The following is a 23,214-nucleotide window of genomic DNA, read 5'->3' on the forward strand; positions in this document are numbered from 1 at the left end:
CTTGACTTATTTCCTACAAAATTTTCCAATTCAGGGGCACTGATATTTGTGTTCTAAAACTGTCACTGTTTCACCCTTTTAGATTGTGGGAGAGGGTTTTGCCTTGCTGATGGACTTGTCTTGCTGTTTTCAAAGTTTGTATTATAGAAGTGTTAAAATCACAATTACCAGAATGTTTAAAAGAGCTTTTCCTGAAATTCATAGATTCATATAACAGATGAAGGAAAAGGCACAGCAAGGTAACTCCTTTAATTGGAACAGTTTCTTGGCTGTGTTTCTGGGTTTATGGAGCAGCCTTTACAGGTTGCCTTGATAAAAACTTTTAAACCTTAGCTTCTCCCCTGAAAAAGGGCAGCCATTCAGAGAAAAATGTTAATATATTTCAAAATATAGCAATATTACTTATCATTTCTCCCTAAGAAACGGAACTGGTCATTCTTTATATCTTGTCAGATAATTTACTGTCATTATATCTATCTTGAAAATGGCTGTATTTAGCAGAATTGAGCATTTTCTAGGTTCATGGGACAAGGGGAGTCACCATCACAGTGCCTGTCCCATTTCAGGAGGAGCTGGCACACTGCAATCTTTGCTTGACAGTCCCTGCTCCTCCTCCTGTCTTCAGGCTCCTGCTTTCCATCAGCCATTGCCAGTGCTTCCAGGGGGGAGGCAAAGGGGCCAGAGCCCTGCAGGTTTGTCTCTCTTCTTTCCTGTGGGCCAGAACTCTGTGCTCTGTTGTTATTTCCTAAGCCCTCTATTCCTTTTAGCTTCTGAAAGGATAAGTTGTCAATTAGAGATGCATAACACAGATAAAAGTTCTGCTCTAATTAACATTTACTTGAGGGCTATTGCAATTATGTCCTTTGTTTATCTCTGCTTACAGAAGTCCGTAGTGTGTCAGTGAATTTTCTATATCAGGCAAGATTAACAAATACCGACCCTCAGCAGGCAGTAAAATACTCATTAAATAAAACCCAATGCCAGCAAACAAAAGAGAAAGAGTGTGCTGAATAAACAACTACTGGAAGAAGCAGTCTTCATCCTTAGAAAGGATAAATAAAAGTTGTAAGAGAAGAGGATATTGTTGTCATTAGTTTTGATAATCCAGACTAAGGCAATCTGTGAAATTTATAACCAGCCCAGCAGCAGCATTTCTGTAAGCAATAGGCTGCAGTTTGTTGTGACAGGGAAACAGTAGATGGTGATTTCCACAACAATCTAAATTCCCCTACTAAACACTGATAAATGTTGTGAATGCTCCAAAGAACTGAAGCCCATCTGGAGGTCACAGCAAGTGACTACACAAGTGAAGAAGAAATGAGAGTAACAAGTAGCAATGAATTCAGAATTCACTGCATGACAAAGACTGCATAAACTATCAGTACAACAAACAATCTGAGGCCTTAAGAAGCCTGAATTAGTCAGTGTGTGTATACAAACTGATTTATTAAGTTGCCCCCAAACTGGGTGCTGATTGGGTTGTTTTTTATGTTCCCCCCTCCCTTTATCTTTTTCTTTGGGATGTTTGAGTATTTTTCCTAACAGAGAAGATTGTATAATAAAGATATTCCTGAGTTAAGGAATATAATTTTGTTGCTTCATAGGAGGGCTAGGATACTATAATACAGCCGTGTTCCAAGCTGACAAGTACAGTTACATTCATTTGCTGAGTGAAGAAGTGAAGTTAAAGGAAGCTGAAACAACTTCTCAGAAGGAAATTGGCAGGCCCGGGGCAGCCTGGGCCTCTTGAGTTGGGATTCTTTCCTGTCATTTGTGTGTCCTTCAATGGTTCCTTAAAACTAGGTTTCCCCCACTTTTGGAACTTCACTTTGGAGCTTGTTCCAGGAATCTGTGCTCTCCCATTTGGCCAGTAAGAAGGGCCTGGGTGCACCTCCAGGGAGGTTGAACCTCTCTGAAATGCCCCTCCGAATACCTGCCTGTCTCTGACAATCTGGAGAAGGTCTGTGTGACTTCCCCGGAATTGCTGGCAAGGACTAGGAGAAGCCTGGGTACAAATTTGCAAGAGAACAGTGAAATTGCAAATTCCTTTTCTTCAGCTGGACCAGCTCTAAAAGGACATGCAATTAAATGAATGGAAACAAAGAATGCAGTCATTAGGTTAACGTTTAATGTTTTCAATATGTAATATTTCAAGTGCTGTTGTGATTATGCAATGGATGTTTAAATAACAGCACCGTGCATCTCTTGGAATTGGCTTTTCTGACAAGAACTGTCCAAAATCCAAGTCTGGATGGTGTTCAAACGTATTTTCCTCAAGAGTCTCCTGACAAGATGCTGTTCACCATCCTGGTTGACTCCAGGCAGGATTACCTAGAGAAGACTTTGCATAGGCAGGATTATATACATGGCTTTATATAAAGCTGCTGGAGAGGGATGGAGATGATGGATCCCAAAGGCCTGAGGTGCTCCCCAGAGAGGCAATCTGGGGCTTGGCTGTGGAGATGCAGCTCTTGGAACAAACAGAAACCTCCTGTTAACGTGAGCCTTAACTAAAATCTTCATGACAGAATTATTTTAAGGTACTTTAAGCAGTGTTTAATTACTCTAGTAATAAAATGAGAAATGTCAAGTTATATAAAATACAATTTCTTTGAGCTGAAAGCCTCCACTCATGTAACCCTTGGGACTGGGAGCAATGATTACACAGCTTATGAGTCTCTTTGGCCTCAGTGGGGTGAATTCTTTGGTTCCCATGAAAATGTATGTTTAAACCTGAAGCAGAATTTTACCCTTTCATTTTACTTTCTCGTGGTTTCTGGAAAGCCTCTAGATAGAAAATACAGCCTAAAAAAAGGAGAAAGGTAAATTGAGACACTAAAAGACAGCTCAAATCTTTGTGTGCTTTAGCTTTATGCTAAATGAGTGGTGGAGGACTGGACAAAGGGAGGATGAAGGCAAGAACATCTTAAGTGCTACAGGTCAGCACCAGTTTTCCAAGTGTATTTTCTGAGAAATACGTGGTTAACCCTTGAGCAAAGGTCATACATTTGATCTTCTCTTCCAGCAGGGGAAATATTAGCTTGTTTTCTCAACTGGAATAAATCCATGCATTGCTTCTCAGGGCAGCTTCCCCTGAGTACATGCAGAACAATGCTTTTGTTAAGTCCTAGAAGTAGTTCTACTTCCTGTTGAAGAGGATTTAACAGCAAAACCCACCCTCAGTTGGGAAAAGAGAGCACAGGAAAGAGAAAGGGAGAGGAAGAAAAATACAGGAATGTGGTTTTATCTTGTGGGGATTCTGGTTGACTGAGACAGAAAGGAATAGGCAAATATATTCATACTTGCAATACACTTTAAACAGTTTATGTTCTTTCCCATTAGGCTGAATTTCATGGTAGATGCACATTAAATGCAATACTTTTATGCCAGGGTTTTGGTTCCTAAATGCTGAAATTAAGCTCTCAGAGTAAGCTAGGAAGTAATTATTTTGTCTCTGAAAGCTAGGACAGCTATGGATGGTAACAATTAACTAAATTCTGGGGTCTTATCCTGCAATATGGAGTTTTTATTTTTTATTTCGGCATTATTTTTTCTTTCCAAATTAGTCAGCATGATTATAAGAATTTATTTCCTAAGCTGCCCACAAATTGCATGCTGATGGTTTTTTTTTTCCCTTTCCCCCCCTCCTTTATCTTTTTTACCTAGAGAAGACTTTGCATAGGCAGGATTATATACATGGCTTTATATAAAGCTGCTGGAGAGGGATGGAGATGATGGATCCCAAAGGCCTGAGGTGCTCCCCAGAGAGGCAATCTGGGGCTTGGCTGTGGAGATGCAGCTCTTGGAACAAACAGAAACCTCCTGTTAACGTGAGCCTTAACTAAATCTTCATGACAGAATTATTTGAAGTTTTTCTATGCACTGTTTAATTACTCTAGTAATAAAATGGGAAGTATCAAGTTATATTTTATTTTTTCTTTCTGCATGAAGCCCCTCTGCAGAGCTGTGTGTATTTGTGTGTATGCACACATCAGCTCTGGTAAACACACACTGAGGGCTGGCTTGGAATCCTCTCCATGAATCACACACGTGGCTTCTCAGGCTGTTGTTGGGTACTGTGATGCCCTAAACAGCCTTTTAGGAGTTTTGGAGCTGTGGCTCAGCATATGGGAACAGTTACTCTTACATAACTATAATGCCCAGGAGTCATGGCTGGGAAACTGTGTGTGTGAGGTGCTACAAAAAGAACAAAGATTCCCTCCTCCCACATTCTTCTTGTTTGATCCACCACTTGTTCAGGCTCTTCCTGCCAAGCTGGTTTGTGGCAATAGCACAGATGTTTTCCATCTTGCAGCAATATGCTGAACATATGATGGAAATCTATCCTGGAATACAGCCTCCCTGGAAAGTCCACTCGTACTCTCAATAGACACTGTGGATGTTGATTTTGAGGACCCAAGTTTTTCCTCTGTTCCTTCCCTGAAAATTCACTTTACCTTGGCTGGCTACAAAGCTTTTTCTGCACATGTCTAGGTGTGAAAGGATGTGTAAAATCCTGTAAATCCTCTGTTTTACAAGCACCATTCTGTGTGTAAGCCCTGGGGAATCTCTCTCCCTGTCTCAAACAGAAAACATGGGATGCCTCTGCCTTTTGCTCATGACTGAACAGCCCTGCCAGAGCCCCAGTGTGAGCAGACTGCCCACTACAGTGGTGGATCTCAAAACCCCGTGGCTTCATTCCTGTCCCCAACAGTGGTGGATCTCCTCAGAACACCGTGGCTTCGTTCTTACAGTGGTGTGTGTAAAAGTGGTGTGACATGGCTGAGAAAGAGCTGCCTGTGTTGGTTTCCCCCTTTTCTTGGTATTCTTTTCTGAATTCCTTTCTTAGCATCTCTTTTTGCTTTGCCCTTCTCATTTCTGAGATCCTGCATGGCTGATACAAAGCAATCTCTTATCTAATGAGTGCTGAAGCCTGGTCACTGCTGTAGACACCACTGAATCTGATTTTATCAATGCCAGAACAAAGGGTTTGATTCAAGAACAGGACTCCAGGATATTGGATTAGGTACTAATGGCACAGTGGGCAGGAGGTTTTTGAAAGTCATCTTCCTTTCCATCTGTCATTAATCTGCTTCCATGGCTGACGAGCTGCCAGTGTTTTAAGATGCAGATCTCGTGAATATTCCTTAGTGACAGGCCAATCCAGAAACCCCTGGAGTGAATGCACAGTGGGCACATGGAACAGACTGAAGAACTTGGCCATTTATTTATCTGTTTAAAGAGAAAAGGCTTTCTCTGACCAAAAAAGAGAACTGGACTAATAACCTTCCAATGGGTATGGAGTGGGAAAGCTTTTTGTTTTCCAACCTGCACCAAGCACAACCTTCCATGCTTAGGGATTCTAGAATCTGAATTTAAGTTTTTGTTTAATGGCCTGAATAATCGCGCCACAGCTGCTGGTTTAAACCTAAGTACCGTCAGAGATGATCTAGTCCAGTCCAAAGCAAAACCCCACCATGCTTCTGTGATTCATTTTTAAGAACTCCAGCATTGACAGAAGTGATTGACCAGCTTTCAGACTGATGGGGAAGTTTTCTTGTGGCAATAGGAAATACATCCCTTTGTTTTACTTTGGTGGCTATATTTTATCCCAGTTCTCTGCGTGACTGGTCTGTTCTGTTAGCTGATAGCTGAGACTGAATTGCTGGGGGGTTTTTCCAAATAAAGTTGCACATGGTCAGCCTCCTTGGGAATCCCTGTACAGTTGTAGTCCACCAAAATTTCCATGATCTCAAAAGCTAATGATAGATTTGCTTGTGAGTAGAAACAAAAAGTAATTAAGTCCTGCTTGTAGGTATTTACTGGAGGGTGAACCGTACTGTTTTTCAGAAACATCAGAAATGGTTCTCATTTTCCAGCTTCATGTATGTTTGAAAGTAAAATTATTGTACAGAATTTTCAGCAGGGTTCCAAAAGATAAAGGAGTTCTAGAAAGGTGTATGTGCTGCATTACCACCAGTTGCCATTACTGTTTATAACACAAATTGTTTTTTTATAACTGCTGTTTCGGCTTTACTGAAAGATATTTGGGTTTCTGGAAAGCCAGAGGTGGGGAAAAGAATTGGAACAAAATTGAAATAGAGCAGACCAAAATAACACAGTAAAGCATGTTATCAGCATTGAAAGGCTTTTTGACTTTGATAAATATTCCAGATAATGAATTTAAGAGACAGAGCTCTGCACACCGCATGGCTGTATCACCATCTGCCTGGCACTGTAGTTAATTGATTCTATCACAAAATTGCTTTGCTAATTAGATGGAAAACAGCCTGGTAGTAGTACTTGGAGGGTTCATCTGCTGGCCTGTTGAGTGCTGTGCAGTATTTGTGTGTCCAATCCTTCCATTAGAAGCAGGGATTGTGATCCCAATGGCACCTAGGGACACCCCCCCCTGTAGAGTACAATGTGTGGGCTTCCTGGGCTCACACATTTTTAGGCTGAGGAAGTAATCTCAAGCTTACTTAGTCAGGGTCAAGCTCTTAGCAGGAACAGATGCTGGTGAAGAACTTCTACCTGATAGTTTTTCCCCTTTTGTTGGGGGTTACTCTCCCTGTAATTCTTGAGGTTCACAGAAAACTTCCTGCAGGGAAGCTGTGGGGAAAATCTGAGGAGCTGATTCAGCCTCCCATTCAGATATGAAGCTGTCCTTCCTGGCTGGTAATGAACAACAGCTTTGACAAGGGCTGTTTTCACAGACAGCTCAAAAGGTGGAACATAGCTTTATTCTGCTATATTATTTTAGTGCAGAAATTATTTGTTTGTAACACACTAAAGATGGAAATTTTAACTTATCTATGCACTAGTTTTACATTATGATTTATTATGAGAATTATAAACTTCCAGCCCAGGGGAAATTAATTTCAAAACATCTGCTTAGCATCCACTGAGGCACTTGCAGTCAAGGAGCACCATATTGTGTGGCAGAGATTTGGACTACAGGTTTTGCTTGGGTTTAAAAAAAGCCTTAACAGCTGTCTTTTTTCTCCTCCTCCTCTGCAGTTAATTCATCATAACTACAGGGAGTAATAGGTCCTGCTGCACCCTCCTAATGTGAATCAGAAACACACAGAGCTGTGGGAGCACTGCTGGCTACCAGCATTGGGATTCAGAAAATATTGTGTCAGTTTTTGTCCTTGAAGAAACAGTAATTTAGCAGGAGGTTCCAATTTCCACTGGAAATTTGTGTGTTGGAATGTGGGGGATGCAGATGTGGCCTCTAAACTAATGTGGGGAGATGATGGCCATAGAGTTTTAGTACTGACAGTCTTATAGCTGTAACTTTATGGTGTGCTGCACTTGCCTGTTGTTAAAAAACAAATTTAAAGTCACTTAAAGCCATTTATCAAAAGATTTTTAGGTTGTTGAAATAATAATATGAAAGTAAATTTCATCTATCTATCTATCTATCTGTCTATCTATCTATCTATCTATCTCCCTCCCTTCCTCCCTCCCTCCCTATCTACTCCTGTTTTATCTATATAAAATCATTTTCAATTAAAAAAAGGTGACAATCCCCATATCTCTGAAAGCCTCTAAATAAATAAACAGAAATCCTATGTGATATATCTACTTGCATTTTTAATCAGTGTCATTAAGCAGCATGAGAAATTGTCCAAGGACACACATCTAATGGATAAGTGATATGACTGACACAAGCTTTAAAGGTGTCTATTAATAGTTATTTAACAGAAAAACATGCTATAAAGGGAACCATATTCCCTTCTTGATACGTGTTTTTATTATTTATGGGTTTCATATGAAGTAGATTAAGTTTTTCTTGGCCAAAATAAAAAGAAAATTAAATTTCTAAATCAAGATGCCATTAACTGTAAAGTGAATCTAACAAATTTAAGATGAGAAAGAATAATGGTAACTAACATGTAAAAGTCAGGTATTTTCATTCATGCTTTATGGCTCAAGGATGTAGTACTTTAAATGACTGTTGCCTCGGCAGGCAACACAAGGTGCTTGGATCCTGCCAGGAAGTCCTAAATCTCCTAAAACATGTTAGGATGAACCAAGTGTACCAAGTATACCAAATGCCAAACACATTCTGAAGGAACCAAGGTGTTTTCTACCCTATGGGATAAATGTTTAGATGCCAGTGTTACAAAACCAGAAAGTTAGAAATAAGAACAGTGAATGATTCAAGTGGAGTGCCTCTATCCTGCACACAGATAGAACAGTAATAAACATGATACATATATATGATATATATTTAGATATATCCTCATCCCTGATATATTAGTTATATAATTATATACCTTACATAATGTTACCTATACATTAGTCACAGAGGTGGGGGTTTGATACACAAGTACTTTTTCATGTGCTGATTTAGCCACATGTTCATTGATGACTTCCTGATGTGAACACAGCTCTTATGGAAATCTGCCTGGCAGCTCTTGGATTCCATCTGGATCTGTCCTGCATTCCTGGGCAGCAGTGCTGCTCTGGGCAGGCTGGCACTGAAGGGAATGCTGCACCAGGTGTAATTCAGTCCTTCTGGGGAGCTTTGCTGTGGCTGCTGCTCTCTAACATGTCTTGCAGAGGAGCTTTGGCACCCTTTGTCTGGACCCTTTCTGTGTCTGTGGGGTGACAGCTGTTGGTGCCTCAGTGGTGACACTCTGCTCCCAGGTTCACTTGTGAAGAGTCAGTCTGTGAAGACTGAAGATCATCAGTCCTTCCACTGACAAATAATGAATTTTCCTGTAGGCAGTTTCTGAGTTCTGTGCCCTCCTGTAAATTGCTCTGTTGGTTTGGAGCTCTTAACGACTGTAACGTGTTCAGAGCAAACCTGTGAGTACTTGACTCTTATTTTGTCAGCTGTCATTGCTGCAGGTTTTTATTAGCACTGAATTGACAGCTTTGCATTTAAAGAAAAATATATTTACATATATTAAGGAGATTGTTGCCAGTCACTACTTTATGCACACCTTTATAGAAGTGCAGAAAAGAACAGATTCTATGGGCAGTGTAAATTGATTAAAGGTTATCATGGGATCTTGGCAAAATGCAAGATCATCCAAACTGGCGCATTCCCATTAAACCTTCCGCAGCCACACCCAGTATGTTCTCTCAGAGGAAAAATGACAACCCTATGTCTAAGTGTAGTCTCTGCTGATTAGGTTACCAATGCAGAGTGTAAGAACCTGAGATCTTGCCTAAATTCAGGTTTTATGTTCCTCACATGCACATTAACTGTAAACCTTGGGAATTCCCAATACAAAGTCATAATCTTTTGTGCTCCATGGATCTGACCTGGATGCTGCTCTGTTGTCAGAGTGTTACGTGGGGCTGGAACTGCTCTGGGAATAGTGGGAGTGGGTGGGGCCAAGCTGGGATGGTGGTGAGGGCCTGCTGTCCACAATCTGCATGTCCAGAGGGTTTTAACTCTGCGTTTTACCTCCATGTATCTCATGCCCATTCGAGGATGGGGTGCCCTAGACTGACTCCTGAATCTCATTTTCACTTTCACCTGAAGTGTCTTTACAGTCCACTCTGCCATTGTAACTTCTGGTCCTTCTGCAAAACCGAGGCCATGTTCTTCTGTGTAAAATGTCATGGTAACAAAAATCCACAAGGCTCCAAGTACTTCTTCTAATCAGTGACAGCATGTGATCAGTGCTATTTGTAGTGTGTAGAATAGAGGTCTAAAAGTAGTTTGTCCTCTTAGATGTTGCTAGTGTTACAAAGTGGGTATGCTAAAAGGAAGGTTTCAGTGTTAAAACTGTAGCTTGACATTAACGTGTAAATATAACAAGCACAAAGCAGGAACTGAAGAAGCTGAGGTGGTTACATCTCCAAGTTTGCTTGTAAACAGCAGCTGCTGAGACTGCAGCACCCTTGTGTTCATCAGAGATCTTCCAACACCTCCAACTCCTTTGCAACAAATCTGGTTCTAAAACAAATGGCTAAAACTATCTGCACTCTGTATAAAAAATACCCCATGACTCCTTTAAATACACTGGATAGCTCTGACCTGGCAGTAATTCTTCCCTCTCCCCTGGCCAAGCATTACTTGAGTCAGCTGTGAGACAGTTTGATTATTCACATTCCACTTCCAGATGCAGAGGCCCAGCCAGCAGCCACTGCTCTGCAGAGCTTCCAGTGCCTGATTGTTTCTGGCAATGGCAACTGCCTTTCTTAGGCTTTTTTCTTCCTTCTCTCTCCTCAGCTGGCATTTCAGAGCAGTAGCTTTCATAATACATTAGCTTAATGCACTCTGAGCTTGACCACATCTTCCATTACCTCTGCTGCCTGAACCACACATTGTCCTTGAACTCAGCATCCAGTATGAATGATTTAGACATATGAATAAATAAGCCTCTAAATACCCACGTCCTTGCAACAGCAAACCCAGATCAAACCTATTGTTCAGAACAGCATATTGCTACAGACACTGAGTTGGTGAGCAGATGGACTCACATTCACAGGATGTGGTGGCATGATTCAGGAAAGTGAAGGGCAACTCATTTGAGCAGAGTTTGAAAGACATGTGGACTCTGCCATGGTCCCCCTTCTAGTGACAGCACAGCCAGTGTAAAAGGCAGAGTCTGTCACCACAATATGGTTCTTTTTTACTCAGCAGAATGCTCAGTTCATCTGAAAGGAGGAGAAACAATAGATGATTGTGTAACAAGCAATTCCTTACTGAGCAACAAAGCCACGCATCTCTTGAAAGTCAGTCTTGCTGGTTTTGAAAGCCCCAGCTGGATGAATGCACTGTCTCTTCTTTGTCAGACCTGAAAAGGGTCTCAGACTGAAACAAATACTTCACGTCCTGTTGTTCTGGTCAGTGAAATTGGGTTTGAGCCAGATGAGGTCTAGGGGAAGCACACCAGAGAAATCACAAGGCTACCGTGTCTCTGAGCCTTCTGGCTGCCTTACCTGTTCAAACATCCAAACCCAAACAATCCATCTTTGCCCACAAAGACACAAAATGGTTAAATGGGAAGAAAAAGAGATCTGTTATCTTGCATAAACCTGAAGGACTGGATTAAGACCACCTTAGCTGTAAGTACAACTCTGTCATGGTCCCTTTCCATTTGGACAGGTGAGGGTAGGAACTGAGTCTGGCAGAGTAGGGAGGGATTTTTTCAACACTCTTAATAAAGCCTTGGGTGAATTTATGGAGACATAAACTCAAGGTTGGTTTACAGAGACATGAAATCCTATCCAGTAGGGTCTGCAGCTCTGCCTGAGGCCAAATGTTTTACTAGCCCCTCAATTAAATGATGGAAGACACATCCCAGGACTACTGTTGAGTTTGGGGGGCTGAGTGGAAAACTGAATCACTCCTCTCTGCCTAGAGGGGGGAAAAAATAGTTTTATTTTGTCCTTTGATAGTGCACTGTGGTTCCTTTTATCTTTATGCACACAGACAGGAATGATCAGACATTTCCTCCTCTCAAAGGAGAGATGGTAACAGCCAGAAAAGCAGTTTCAGGTCATGCTAATATTCACCTGTACAAAATAAATTTCCACGAGAAATGGGAGTGTGGGTGGGACTGGTGTCACTTGTCATATCTGAGCAGGGCCACCCCTTCCCAGGCCAAAAGCTCTGAGGGTTTGCCCACAGCAGCAGCACTTTGGCTTTTCACGTCCATAAACATTCAAACAGCAGCTGCATGACACAAAATTAAAAAAGGAGTTGGGAAAGCTCAGTGAAAGGAAATATATGGGGTATTCTTTGTTGTTTTTTACACTTTAACTTCAGAATACAAAATATCCCATGGAGTTTCAGTGTCCTACCAAACCATCTAAACCACTGAGCAAATCACTGAAAGAAGAACTTGTCATGTAAATATATTCCAGTTTCTCAGGATACAAATCTATTAACATACTATAAGGAACAAACCAAATTATGGAGATCAGAAAGTCAGAAAATTTTCCAGGAGAAGAGGGGTAAAAACCTCCTACATTATTCAAAGAATACATTATAATTTTTTCCCATTTCAACAGAAGTGCTATTGAAAGTGATCTTGTTTGGATGCTACATAAAAGCAAATGATTGTCTGACAAGTGCATCTGAGTGTGCACTAACATGTAGAGTCTTCCACTAAGGAGAAAGAGAAGTAAAACAGACAGAAAATAGTTCATTAATGACCAAATTAAATATTTTTAAGTATGGCAAAGATGAACTTTGTGCAGAAAGATTCTTTGGAAATCAGCTTTAATTTTCAGTAGAGTGTTGTGAATTCAGGTTGTATCCAGGCCACTTTATGTGAGCAATCTAAAACTTTCCAAACAGAGGCAAACAGAAGTTCAGGCCCAACTTGAAGAGCACGAGCTCTGGAGCATCCAGGCCCAGAGGCACAGGCACTGCTGCTACATGATGTTTGTTAGCTCTCCAGCATTTTTCATTTGGAACCTTTTGTCACCCTTCACAGCTGCAAAATCCTGCAGCTTGGGTAATTACTCCTGATTTCTCCTTCTGCACAGCTGCTCCAGGGGAAGATGGCAGTGTCCCCAATTTATAAACATCACCAGCATTGACAACACACTGCCACAGCAAATCTCAGCTCGGGCACTTGGACCTGGCAGCTCTGCCACCTACCAAGATCATTGTGTACGTTCAGAAAATCGTGGTGCACCTCCCAAATGGCCTCTGCATTTCTGGCAGGGATCCCAGACAACTGGAGGTAAAATGGCATGGAATTCCCAGCAATTAAAGCTGTGGGAGTTCCTGTCTGGGTGTGGGTTGTTTTGTTTGTTTGTGGGGATTTTTGAGGGTGTTGTTTGTTTGTTTGTGGCTTTGTTAGTTTTGGGGTTTTTTTTTTTTAGAGTTAAAAAAATAATAGAAGCAGAAGCTAAGCAATAATACTGTGTGGTGTCAAGAGTAGTCCTTGTGTAAATGGGAACTTTTGTTGATGTTGGACTGGTTGCGCAGTCATTGCAATTGTAAAAAAGGAAGATGACGCAAAGGGAAAAAAGTAATTATTAGGAAATTTATTGGAGTAATTGATCCTGGTAATATCTCATATCTTCCATAAATCTGTTTAATTCCTACTCTACTTCAAAGTGGCCCTAATTATTTTAAACCCCTCTGAACTTGCTCCAGTTTACACCCTTTTGTATCTTTCTTGTTCACTGCTCCTGTTTTTACCAGTTCAACACAATTCTCCTCTACCACTGCCTATGATGTCACCACTTTTTGGACATACGAAAGTTTTCTACAGTTCCTTTAACATAAGATTCCTGTTTTATCTTTCACCACTTCTCTGGCTCTACTTTGAAGATCACTTAAATCCAAACACCTCATGTCACATAGGTAATGCTGTGCTTTGTGTTCTGCCAGTTGTGGACTGGGGAGGTCACTTTGGGACCTGGCCTTTAAGAGAACACCAGAAACCCACAGTGATGTTTTGTTATCCTCAGGGAGAACCATTAAGATTGTAAGCTATAAAACAGTACATGGGCAGATCAAATTTCCTTTGGACTGAGAAGCAGTGGGGTACAATGATGGTTAAAAAAATGGGTGTGCAAACCTTTCCCAGCTGTAGCAAGCGCAAATTATGTGTTTTGTGAATCCAGATGATACATATCTTCCATCTGTTCTCAAAGGGAGCTGTAAAATAATCACCAAAACTATGAAGACTAAAAATATGTCAATGTTCTTTTGAGGAAGAAAGTGAGGCACAGCCACCAGGCAGGGACAGAGGCATCACAAACTGACTGAGCAAATAATGTGCTTTCTGTTCTTTGCAATGAAAATTCTTTTGAGACTGATTGTTTCACTTGTGGAAAAATGTATTACTTCCCAAGGTGATCCTTCTGTCCCAGTACATGTTGCCAAGATATTTTGTCTTCAGAGCATGCTTTAAAATTAAAATTGATTTGAAACCCATTTTTACTAGGATGACAGGGAGCTAAGAAAGCCTCTCTCAGAGAAGCCCTTTCTGGTTCTAAACCCACCTGTTCCCAACCACAAGGGCCATGCAATGGGGTGCTGAGGCCTGGCAGGGTTTGGATTCTAAATCACCACACACTTGATGAATTTAGCAAGTGGAAACTGGTAACTTAGGAACATCAAAATGGCCATGTCAAATTTAGGTTGGGGCAGTATTACATAAATGTGATGAAAAAAACTGACCCACAAGTTGAAAACTGATCTGCATCATTAAAATACAATAATAAAAGGTAATCGTTTCCAGCTAATTGTCCTGTGTCAGTAATACCAATGTTTTTAGCCACATGACCCCTGAATTGTGTCTCTGTTGAGAAGGGTACCCAGCTCTCACCTCAGCCACTGAGTGATAACGAATGAACCACTCATGGCACACGTTGGGCTGATGTTTAATGCTCTGCTTCTATGATCTAGATGAGCATGACACAGAAACCTGTGCCAAACACAGTATAAGGAAGACAGATTCTTATCTCTCTGGTGACTTCTTGTGCCCACCAGTTCCTCAGCACTTTTGCATTGATGGCAACTAAAGAATGTGCAGTAACTTAAACCAGGGGACAGACACAGGATGTCATTTCTATACTACTACAGTACCTTGATACCACCTTTATCCCTGCATTTTACCATGTTGCCCTTGGCTGTATTTGGGAATCATAATTTGAAAATCTGGGAAAAACTTCTTGTTTTTACCTCTACAGGTTGCTGCAGCTCTCCTGAGGAGTTGGCGATCTTATGTCTCCAACTTTAGGAAAATTTTCAATTTGTAGCTTGCTTCGTTCAGTAGAAACTTTTTTCTTTTTTAAATCAGAAACACAGAAATAAAGCCCTGAATTTAGGGATTTTTTTTCCATTTTAGATATCTATCAGGTTTTTAGATATCTTTCAGATTGATTAATAGGATGAAGTGGCAAAAGTACAGTTTCCACTCATGTTTCCATTTCGGATTGTGCTGTTCTAAAAGGAAAGTATTTTCTAAAATTGTCTGTGTCATTAAAAGGTATTGGTGATATTCTGATTTTGTGCTCTCCCTAAACATCTTGGCATTTCTGGTTGGGACTGCTGCTCAGAGATGTGCTGTACAGCCAGAGCACCCAGCAGGATGCATTGGAACTGTTTTCAGTCTACTATTGAATGTCCCACATTCTTTCTAAAGGAACATCTGATTCCACAAATGTGTTTACTGTGAAGAGAGTGATGATTAGTGCAGTTTGATGTACTCTTCAAATGATGCACAAAAATCACCCCAAATAGCTACTCTTTTTTGCTCCTCTTTGCAGAGTGTGTGTTCCTCCCTTATCACCAAGTTCCAGGCCAAACCAGAAATCCCTTTGGATTCACATTCCTCTCTGGATGTGTCTCTGAGGCAGAGTTGGTATTACAATATCCAGTGACTAGATATTGTTGGGCTACTTGTCAAAATGGCTGCTGCAATAAGCCAGCAACTTGTCGTAAAATAAAATAAAATAAAATAAAATAACCCCCAGTTAATTTACCTTTCAGAGTTTTATTGTCTGGTCAAGGCAGCAGGGCTTTACCTTTTCTCTGCTCAGCAGGGAGTGAGGATCCTGTGCTACCCTGTGTAACCACTGCACTTGGAGCAAGTTTCAGGGCAATACATTGATATGACAACAAGGAAACCTGGTCTACAAATTTCTACAAACTCTGGTCTTCTGTGTTGGGTTTTCTGTGACCAACTTCTTTAATAAAGCCTGGTACTTGTTGCCAATTGTTTGGCCCAAAGACTTGTGTGCTGAGTGTGTTTGGAGAGTGAAAACAGCCAGTCTGTACCTCGGTAGTTTAGCTTGCAAATAACCAAAATACTGATTTCTGCTAATAAGAGATGTCAAAGTGTGGATTAGAAGCAAAAATCAATATGAGGGGGTCCTAGTAAGAACTGGTCTTCCAAATGGGTCTAAACAGCTCACAATTACTCTCTCCCCAAGAGGATCTGGGATCTCTTTTGTAACAATCATCGCTTTAAATCCCGAGGCCTTGCTGCAGAATTCCCTTCCCCAGTGGAAGGGAGACCCGCCTGTGTTTGTCATCCAACCGTAAAAAACATTACAGGTCCTCAGGAAGCAGAAACTGAATTCAGAGTATTCCTGTCTTGTAGCAAGAGTCAGTGCCAGGTAATGGACAGACACCAACCCAGGAGCCTGGAGAGCCGGGCTTTCTCCTTAAGTTCCTGTGTAATTTAAAGCAATTAACTTTTCTACTGGCCTTTTTTTCCTCTTCCCAGCTTTTGTGTGTTCTAGGTACTTGTAATCTGAAAGGACAAGGCCAGTTATTTTGTGCAGAACCCAGAGTGATTAAGCTTCGGTTTTACTTGGGGCTTTTAAGTAGAAGTAATCTTGTAGCAATTTTGCAGCTAATTCAAAATAAAGCTAGGATGCTGAAAACCTGTAAAGATCAGATGCTTATAGAACTGCTTTTCTTAAACCATAAAAGTAAAAAAGATTGCTTGCCAATGAAGGAAAAAACAATTGATGAAAGACAAATCCTCATTTTAAAGACGGAAACAGAGGGATTAACATACTTGCATCTAAAAACAGCAATTAAAAGATAAGAAACTTAGAATTAAAGAACCCACAGAAACAAAGTGTTATAACAGCACTGTTTGCATTAAGAGTAGACAGGGATCATGGGATCGTTTAGTGAATTATCTTCACACAGGTTCTTGAGGACTGTAGGCTTCCCAATGTCATATAATGTCATTTTTGAAAAAAACAGTCAGAGGTATTTCAGGAAGTTCCAGTAATAAGTGTTTTAAGTCTTGGAGCTAAAATCCCTGTTTGCATAAATGCTGTCGAAGCCAGCTGAATTGCTTCTGCCAGCTCTGAGCTGGAGGCCAAGTTTTCAAAGCATCTGAGGACAGAGACACTAAGGAAGCTTTACAGAGGAGTGTACCTCTCCTGGAGAGATGCTCTGCAGAAAGGTACCTGGGCATCTGCTGGGTTTTTAGGTGCTTGAACACACAGCTCAAACAGGATCGAAACCAAACCTCCCCCTACTCTCCTCTGAGAGGTTTCTTGATAGGCTGCTTGTAGCAGCTTGACGAGGTGCCCTCCAAAAATGAAAGCATCATTTTATTTATTTGCTAGGGAGCAGGTTTGGACTAGACTCTCTGTGTTTGCAATGCAGGTGCATAGGAACTATGCATCTATTATTTCCTAATCTATTATTTGAAGTGGGGAACTGTGAGTTGGGAGAAGCTGCTTGAAATTAAAGCATTAAGTCAGTAGGTACAATGGAAATGAATGACTTGGAGTTGTTGGCTTACTTCCTCACACATGAGGATGAGAAACTGTCAGGCTGGGAGAGAAATTGATCCCTTCCCAGTGCAGATTCCAGCCTAACAAATTAAAAGGTGAAGAAATTATTCTTGATGTAACAGATGATTTCAAGCCATCATAAAATAAATTGATGGCAGAAAGATGCTGGATGTTACTCAGTAGGGGAGAGGAACAAAGGATTCCAAGGTATGGTTCTGGAGGTATTTGAATATCCTTCCTTTCTGCTCAGCTGGAGTCATTAAAATATGAAGTGCTCTGTGGAAAACTCAAGGGAAATATGGGGTATGCCCTTAAGGAAGAGGAGATGGGAACCTCTTTGGCACCTTCAGAAAATATCCACACTTGGAGGAAAAAATAGAGTGAAGGAAGAAAAGAGCAGATTAATCTGCGGATTAAATTTTGCTGTGCACTTAAGAGAAGAGAGGTCAACTGCAGTGCATCTCCCTCACTGTCTGGCACCACAGACCTACCTTGCTTCTGTCATTCTTGACAGAGAAGAGAGATTGAAGATGGCTGGTGAATGTTGGTGCTTGGATCACTGACACCTCTTGAGGCATCCTACAAGTGCAAGGGGATGTCCTGCTGTGCTGTGCACAAGTCTTGGTGCAGCCCTATGAGGCTGTCTCTTAAACTCCCTGGCATCCTGTACCTCTCCAGGGCACCAGCTCCCACCAAAGCTGGAAGCAATCTCCTGTCTTTCTGCATGTCTCAAATCTGGGACAGCCAGGAGCACTCCTGAATGTACTTGCACATACCCCAAATCACCCAGTTTCTTCCCTGGTTTGGACTGAGGCACTGGGCTCCACCCATGCCTAGGGATGTGCAGTTATGTTCCTGCTGATGGGCTCCCTGTCACTGGGAATTGTGTTTGTGCCTCTGGACAACTGCACTAAACTGGCTGAGTTTGGAGGGGGAAAAAGACAGGATTTGCCATCAAGAGCTGCAGACTGCCAAGTCTGCAGCAGTGGAGAGTGCATTTTATTCTTTCTGTGTACAGAAAGATTTCCTTGTTTATGAGTAGAAGTTTATTCAAACTTTCACTGTCCTGGGGTCTCGGGGAGCAGCTCTCAGTGCTGGAGGCAGTGGCAGCACAGCTGGCAGCCAGCTGTGCTCTTCTGCTCTCCCCGAGCCAAACGCTGAGGGGCAGCCTCAAGGTGGCTCCACTGATTCCAGGATGAGGATTTTCTGCAGTTTGCTCCTGTGGGACGTGTGTCCCTGTGCCTGTCTTAGGTGGGTTTTCATGCACAGAGAGCCACAGTTGGAATGCTTCTGTTCCTTCTTGATTTGGTGAGAAAATTCAGTTTAGTTAGAATAAGTTTGTAGGCTCTCTAAAGGTTCTAAGAAATCTTAGTGCTGGATTTGAAAATGCTGTCTGTATATTTTAAAGCTTTGGTTTTTGTCATTCATGTATGCAAATGAACATTTTACATATCTCTGGACATTCCTTGTGCTCTTAGATATAAAAGCAAGGATGTAGTTGAATGGGACTATCACAAATACTTAGTATTTGAATACATAACCCTAGAGTCACTAAATAGCTGGAAATAACTATCTTTTTATAATATATGATATGTATTGGCAGTCTGGATAATTGATTGAATAATCAGTTGGTTTGTTTGCTTTTACTTGTGTCTACAACCAATTTCCTCAGAGATAAATCTCAGAAGTGCTGGGAAGGAGGTGGAGGAGGCAGGCACATGCAGAAAGGGAAGGTAGCTTGCACAGAACCATTTTTCTGCCTTTTTATTTCTCTGACAGTTTTTGGACCCCTTCATTTAAGCATTTGAAACAGTGACTGAGGTTCATGACAGCCTATTAATACTTTATACTCATTGTCATTATTTTCTAGAGATAAATCTGACTTTTTATTCTGAAAACCAACCAACCATCCAAACACAGCTGAAACCTAGAAATACTGTGCAAAGAAAATCCAATGTTTCTCTCAGAAAGAAACATCTACAGCAACAAAGTCAAAACAAATTCTATTTCTGATTAGGAAGTTCTGTTAAACACTGACCCTGTCAGCCCACCTTGGCTCTCTGTGGTTGAAGTCACTTGGCTCCATCCCTGACTATTCTCCTGCCTAGACTTTGTTTGTGTGACTTTTCCCCTTTGTCCTGGATTAGAACAGGATTCTCCAGGCACAGCTGACTCTGTATGGGCAGAGCTGCAGTCCTGCTCCTGAGCCATTGTCCTTGCTTAGGAAATTCAGTGTTTGGAGAGCAAACAGGTCTGGTACCTGGCCTACATGAGTTCTGTAGAGCTGAAGAGTCCACTGTAGAGTCTTCTTCCTGTGGTACCTCCAAAGAGCCTGGAATAAGATAACTCTGGTCTCTCCACATTCGCTGTAAAAGCATCCCATGAGCCACGGTTTGGTTTCTGGCTAATGCCCACCTGGTACTGTGTTAATATTATCTGTTCCTGCCAGCAGAACATTTCAGAATCTAGGCATTACAGGAATTAAAGCTGAGAGCCCTTGTGGAGAAGGCCAGAATGTCAGGCGTGGCTGAACTGGACTCAGTTAAGGCCGAAGGAAAACCAAGGTCTAAACCACTTAATTCTGTAGGCACCTGCTTGGAAATGAGAGCACCCCTCAGACTCCTCTGAACTGTTTGCTGCAATTGTTCTACTACAGAACTCTGCCAATCCAAACCCAATGCAGTACAAAGCTGTCCGGCAGTGAAGTGCTGGGAAACATCACTTTGTGCATGATGTAAAACCAGCACTTCTGTGGGAAAATAACCTCAGCATTCTTTTTGCAATATTGACCTGTAGCAACACCAGCACACCACAGGGATTTTCTTGCCAAGTCCACCTAACAAATGAGGAGACTGCCAATGTAGCTATACCAATGCAAACATTTTTGTGCTGCTATTATGTATTTTCTGTGATTTGGGTGATGCCAGTTGGGCATCTATTAGGCAACGGCTACTTATTTTGCAGTTGCTCTTCAGCCCAACTTTAATGTGTTTTTTTGGAGGAGTTTAAGGGATTACCAGGCAATCTGAAAGACAACACTTGGCATTTACCTGGTTTTGCACTGTCTTCACCTTTACCAACCAAACTCTTCTCCCAGTTACCAAAGTTGTCTTAGTGATAGATCCTACAAATCCCTACTGCTGACAGAAGCTGTTCTATTAATAATTTCACGATAGACTGTGACAGCAAACATTAAACAGGGTATGATTTCTAGTCTGTGAATGACTTTGTTGTTCCTCCTTGTATGTTCCAAAGTAAATTAAGGGAACTTCTTGTCTGTCCTTCCTTTAAACTTCACATTTAATTGTATGATTTCTCAGGCAGGATGGGCATGAACAGTGTTACAAAGTCACAGTCTAATGATACATTTCAGCACAGCTTTTCTTGAGCTGCAGCCCTTGCTCCAAGAGGGCTCTAGGTGGGTTTAATTGTTTTGTGTGCATTTTTATCATTATGCATTCTTCCATCCAAGACACTGGACGTGCTGCCCTGCTTCCCTGCATGCACATGGTTTTCTGCCAAAATAAGACCAGTGACACAAGGATAATTGGCTCCTATAATGCTGTATTCCTTTTTCAAAAAAACTTCATGTAATGATTACAAAAGCCAGTCATAAAAAGGAGAGCAGAAGGAAGTCAAATGTCAGGAATTGTTTTATTTCAATGACTGGAAGTAATTTTTAGCAACATTTGTTTCACTAGTGAGTGCCAAAATGATATAAATTTTGACTGATGTCAGTGTGCTTCATTTGTCAGTTTGCTAGTTTGCTGTTGTGGCAGAAAATGCTGAAAAAGAGGATTTTTTTTGTAAAGATAAAATATTGAAGTATTTGTACCTGCCACTAAATTTTATGCCCCTCTGGTTCAGACAATTCTGTAATTTCTGTGAGTTTTGTCTGTCTAAACATGACAAGGTTAAGAACATTTCTGTTAACTCAGTTTTTTCTCAGTCAGGAAGCTATTTGCTTTTTAATGGATTGATGTTTATCTGCTAGAGAACTTTAAATATAATATTCCTGCAGCTGTACATGACTGCAAAGCATGCCAATAATGCAGTTTAAAAAAAAAAGAAAAAGAGATTACTTACGGAGATTGGAATAATTGTTGCCTATTCCAATACTGATGGAGCTTCCAGAGATGAGAGGAAGATGGAAGAAAATAACTAAAAAAGGGAAAAATGAAGAGAAAGGTCCTTAATAGCAGTTTGCTTTTGTTTTGTACCAGATGTGAGTAGAAGACACATTGAGTTCACCTGCTCTCTGGGCAGGATTGCACATCTCAGACCCTGAGTGCACACACAGATGTAGCTCGTATGGGGGGGGGAAACGCCAAACAAGCCATTGCTTCATATTTCCAGGAATCCCTCCTGTTCAGGAAATTATATTAATGCCTCTTAAATTCCAAACCCCATGTATAACCAACGTGTTATATAAATATGCTAATTATTGTTAAGTCATTCACCAGTCTCTGAAACAGGCACCTACCATTGTAAAACCAAATAACTTCCCTGATTTGTTTGAGTGCAGCTTGAATGCATCAGGCGTGCATGTGCCAAACTGGGTTGGCATAAATTTAGTCTAAAATTTGATACACATACTCCCCCTATGCACTTAGGCTTTAATATTTATAACTTGCTCTTCAAAGGTTTATATTTACAGGCAACACAATGCACACGAGTAGAACGTGTCCTAAATAACCAAATCTTTAGATTTCTTGAAAGTTGGGCTCATTTGCGACTGCAGACGGATTTAAAGCCTGATTCCCGAAAGGCGCTCGCTGTGTCACAGCCTTTGCTCGGGGTCTCGGCGCTGCCCTGCCCTGCCCTCTGCGCTCCCACCGCGGGCACGGCCGGGAAGGGGCTTCTCCCTTTTCGGGAGGGGGCCCGGCCAACACAAAGTTTCGGGCAGGGTCCTTTGGGCTGTGGGACCCCCGCACCCGCGGCAGGGCGGGAACACGCGCGGCTCCCGCGGCCCCTCAGAGCCTGCCCCGGCTGGGAGCGGCCCCTCAGAGCCTGTCTCACCCGGCACGGCTCCTGTCTCACCCGGCACGGCTCCTGTCTCACCCGGCACGGCTCCTGACAGCCTCACCCTGCACGGCTCCTGTCTCACCCGGCACGGCTCCTGCCAGCCTCACCCGGCTCGGATCGGCCCCTCAGAGCCTGCCTCACCCTGCACGGCTCCTGCCAGCCTCACCCCGCACGGCTCCTGCTTTACCCCGGCACGGCTCCTGCCAGCCTCACCCGGCTCGGATCGGCCCCTCAGAGCCTGCCTCACCCCGCACGGCTCCTGCTTTGCCCCGGCACGGCTCGGCCCCTGCCTTTTACCCCGGCACGGCTCGCGCCTTTCCCCAGCTTGGCCCCTGACTTACCCGGCTCCGTTCAGCCCCTTCCTTACCGCGGCTCGCCTCAGCTCTTGCCTTTTCCCGGCTCGGTTCAGCCTCTGCCTTTCCCCAGCCTCTGCCCTAACCCATCTCAGCCCGTGCCTCCCCTCAGCCCGGTGCAGCCCCTGCCTCCCCTCAGCCCGGGTCAACTCCCGCCTTCCCCCAGCCCCCTGCCTGTCCCCAGCCCCGTTCAGCCGCTGCCTTACCCCAGCCCGGCTCAGTCCCAGCCCCTGCCTTCCCCCAGCCGCTGCCTTTCCCCATCCCGGCTCAGCCCCTGCCTTCCCCCATCGCGGCTCAGCTCCTGCCTTCCCCCATCCCGCCCTGCCCTGCCCTGCCTTACCCCAGCCCGCCGCCGTGCCCGCTGTCTCCATCCGCCCCCGCCGCGGCTCCCCGGGGGCCGGCGGGGCCCCGCCGCCTCCTGCCGTGCGCGGGGCCGGAGCGGGGCCGGGCCGGAGCCGGCGGCCCCGGGCTGGGGGCAGGGGGGCGGGTGACCCCCGCCCCGCGGGCAGGGCCGCGCCGGGGGCAGCGCGGGGGGGGCCCGGGGCCGCACATGCCGGGGCTGACCCCGCCGCTCATCCCTCCTGCGGCAGCCCCGGGGAGCGGCGAGCGGCGGGGCTGCTGCGGGGATTCGCTG

The 23,214-nt window shown here is 43.0% G+C and overlaps 1 protein-coding gene across 1 annotated transcript in view; it reads right to left on the reverse strand.

Moving 5' to 3' along the window:
- Nucleotides 1-22,951, reverse strand: part of BEAN1 (brain expressed associated with NEDD4 1) — a gene marked incomplete at both ends in the record, with an annotated part of 49,982 nt that extends 27,031 nt beyond the window's left edge. Inside the window, one exon of the mRNA XM_082290104.1 lies at nt 22,921-22,951. Coding sequence (XP_082146230.1) covers nt 22,921-22,951 — 31 coding nt within the window. The remainder of the gene's footprint in view (nt 1-22,920) is intronic.
- Nucleotides 22,952-23,214: the final 263 nt, after the last annotated feature.

The sequence above is a fragment of the Coloeus monedula genome, assembly GCF_965178545.1.
Source record: "Coloeus monedula genome assembly, chromosome: 13".
Classification (NCBI taxonomy): domain Eukaryota; kingdom Metazoa; phylum Chordata; class Aves; order Passeriformes; family Corvidae; genus Coloeus; species Coloeus monedula.